This window comes from Cyprinodon variegatus, unplaced genomic scaffold (genome assembly GCF_000732505.1).
Source record: "Cyprinodon variegatus isolate N-32 unplaced genomic scaffold, C_variegatus-1.0 Scaffold713, whole genome shotgun sequence".
Taxonomy (NCBI): Eukaryota; Metazoa; Chordata; class Actinopteri; order Cyprinodontiformes; family Cyprinodontidae; genus Cyprinodon; species Cyprinodon variegatus.
In genome coordinates, this window is record NW_015151166.1 from 102,840 (window position 1) to 103,938 (window position 1,099).

Below are 1,099 nucleotides of genomic sequence, written 5' to 3' on the forward strand. Positions count from 1 at the left end.
TCCTCCAAGATGGTAGGAGGTGGTACCATGGTCTGGGTTTGGATCGTCTCCTCCAAGATGGTAGGAGGTGGTACCATGGTCTGGGTTTGGATCGTCTCCTCTGAGACGGTAGGAGGCGGCACCATTGGAGAGACGTTTGGAGGAGAAATGGGACAGAAGAACATCTGGAAGCCTGTGAGCCTCCAGTTCCTGAACAACAGGGACTCTAAGGGTCGGTAGAAGGAACCGGACCGTCACAGAGCAGCAGAACCTTGTCCAGAACATCAGGTACAGTAATGAGTCCATGTTCTTATAAATGGGGGAAAACTGACCGAGTTTAAAACTGAAAGAAGCAAAGAACATAAACTTCCATATAAAACTTTCGGTTCTTCAGCTACTGTCCGAGTCTGCTGGTTGGGTTCTTCTTTAACCTAGAGAACAGGAAGCAGATCCTTACGAATGTGACTCGGTTCCATAGCGACTAAACCCAAAATATCACATCTGAACCAAACCAGATCAGTAATCAGAACCGGACCGGGACGGAAAAGAACCAAGTTACAAAGAAATCCTACCTGAGAGCGAAGATCCCACAACACAAACACAAAGAGCAGAGGACAAAACAGGAAGTGAGAGAAAAAGAGGAAGAAGAGGAAGTACCGAGCAGGCTGAGGCTCCGTCTGGGAGGGGGGGGAGGGGTAGGGGGGTGCTGAGAGGCCCCCCCCCTGCGAGAAATGTCCACATCGACCAGAGAGACCGTCTCACCTGGACAGAGCAGAGGAGGGGTTAGAGGAGGGAGGGGTTAGTGAGCAGAGGGAGGAGCTTGAGGATGAAGATGGGGATGAGGAGGCACATCTTCATCAGCTGCTGTTGGTCCTTAACAACTAAACTCCTAACCTGAACCTCTGAACCCAAAAAAACCTGCTAGGTAACGGATCCATAACCGACCCGCTCAATTAACCGACCCGTTCAATTACAGAACCGTTCAATTATTGGACAAGTTTAATTAATGGACCCGTTCAATTATTGGACCCGTTCAATTAATGGACCCGTTCAATTATTGGACCCGTTCAATTAACGAAATTAAAGGACCCTTTTAATGAACAAATAAATGATGGATTTA

At 48.1% G+C, this 1,099-nt stretch overlaps 1 protein-coding gene across 2 annotated transcripts in view; it reads right to left on the minus strand.

Moving 5' to 3' along the window:
* LOC107097662 (suppressor of cytokine signaling 7-like) overlaps positions 1-1,099 on the minus strand; it is a 19,223-nt gene that overhangs the window by 12,454 nt on the left and 5,670 nt on the right. The window contains exon 3 of one of the 2 annotated variants that reach the window (XM_015394896.1): positions 637-741. The exons of the other annotated variant lie outside the window; for it this stretch is intronic. Within the exon in view, the coding sequence (XP_015250382.1) occupies positions 637-741 (105 nt within the window). The remainder of the gene's footprint in view (positions 1-636; positions 742-1,099) is intronic. 2 annotated transcript variants of the gene reach the window in all.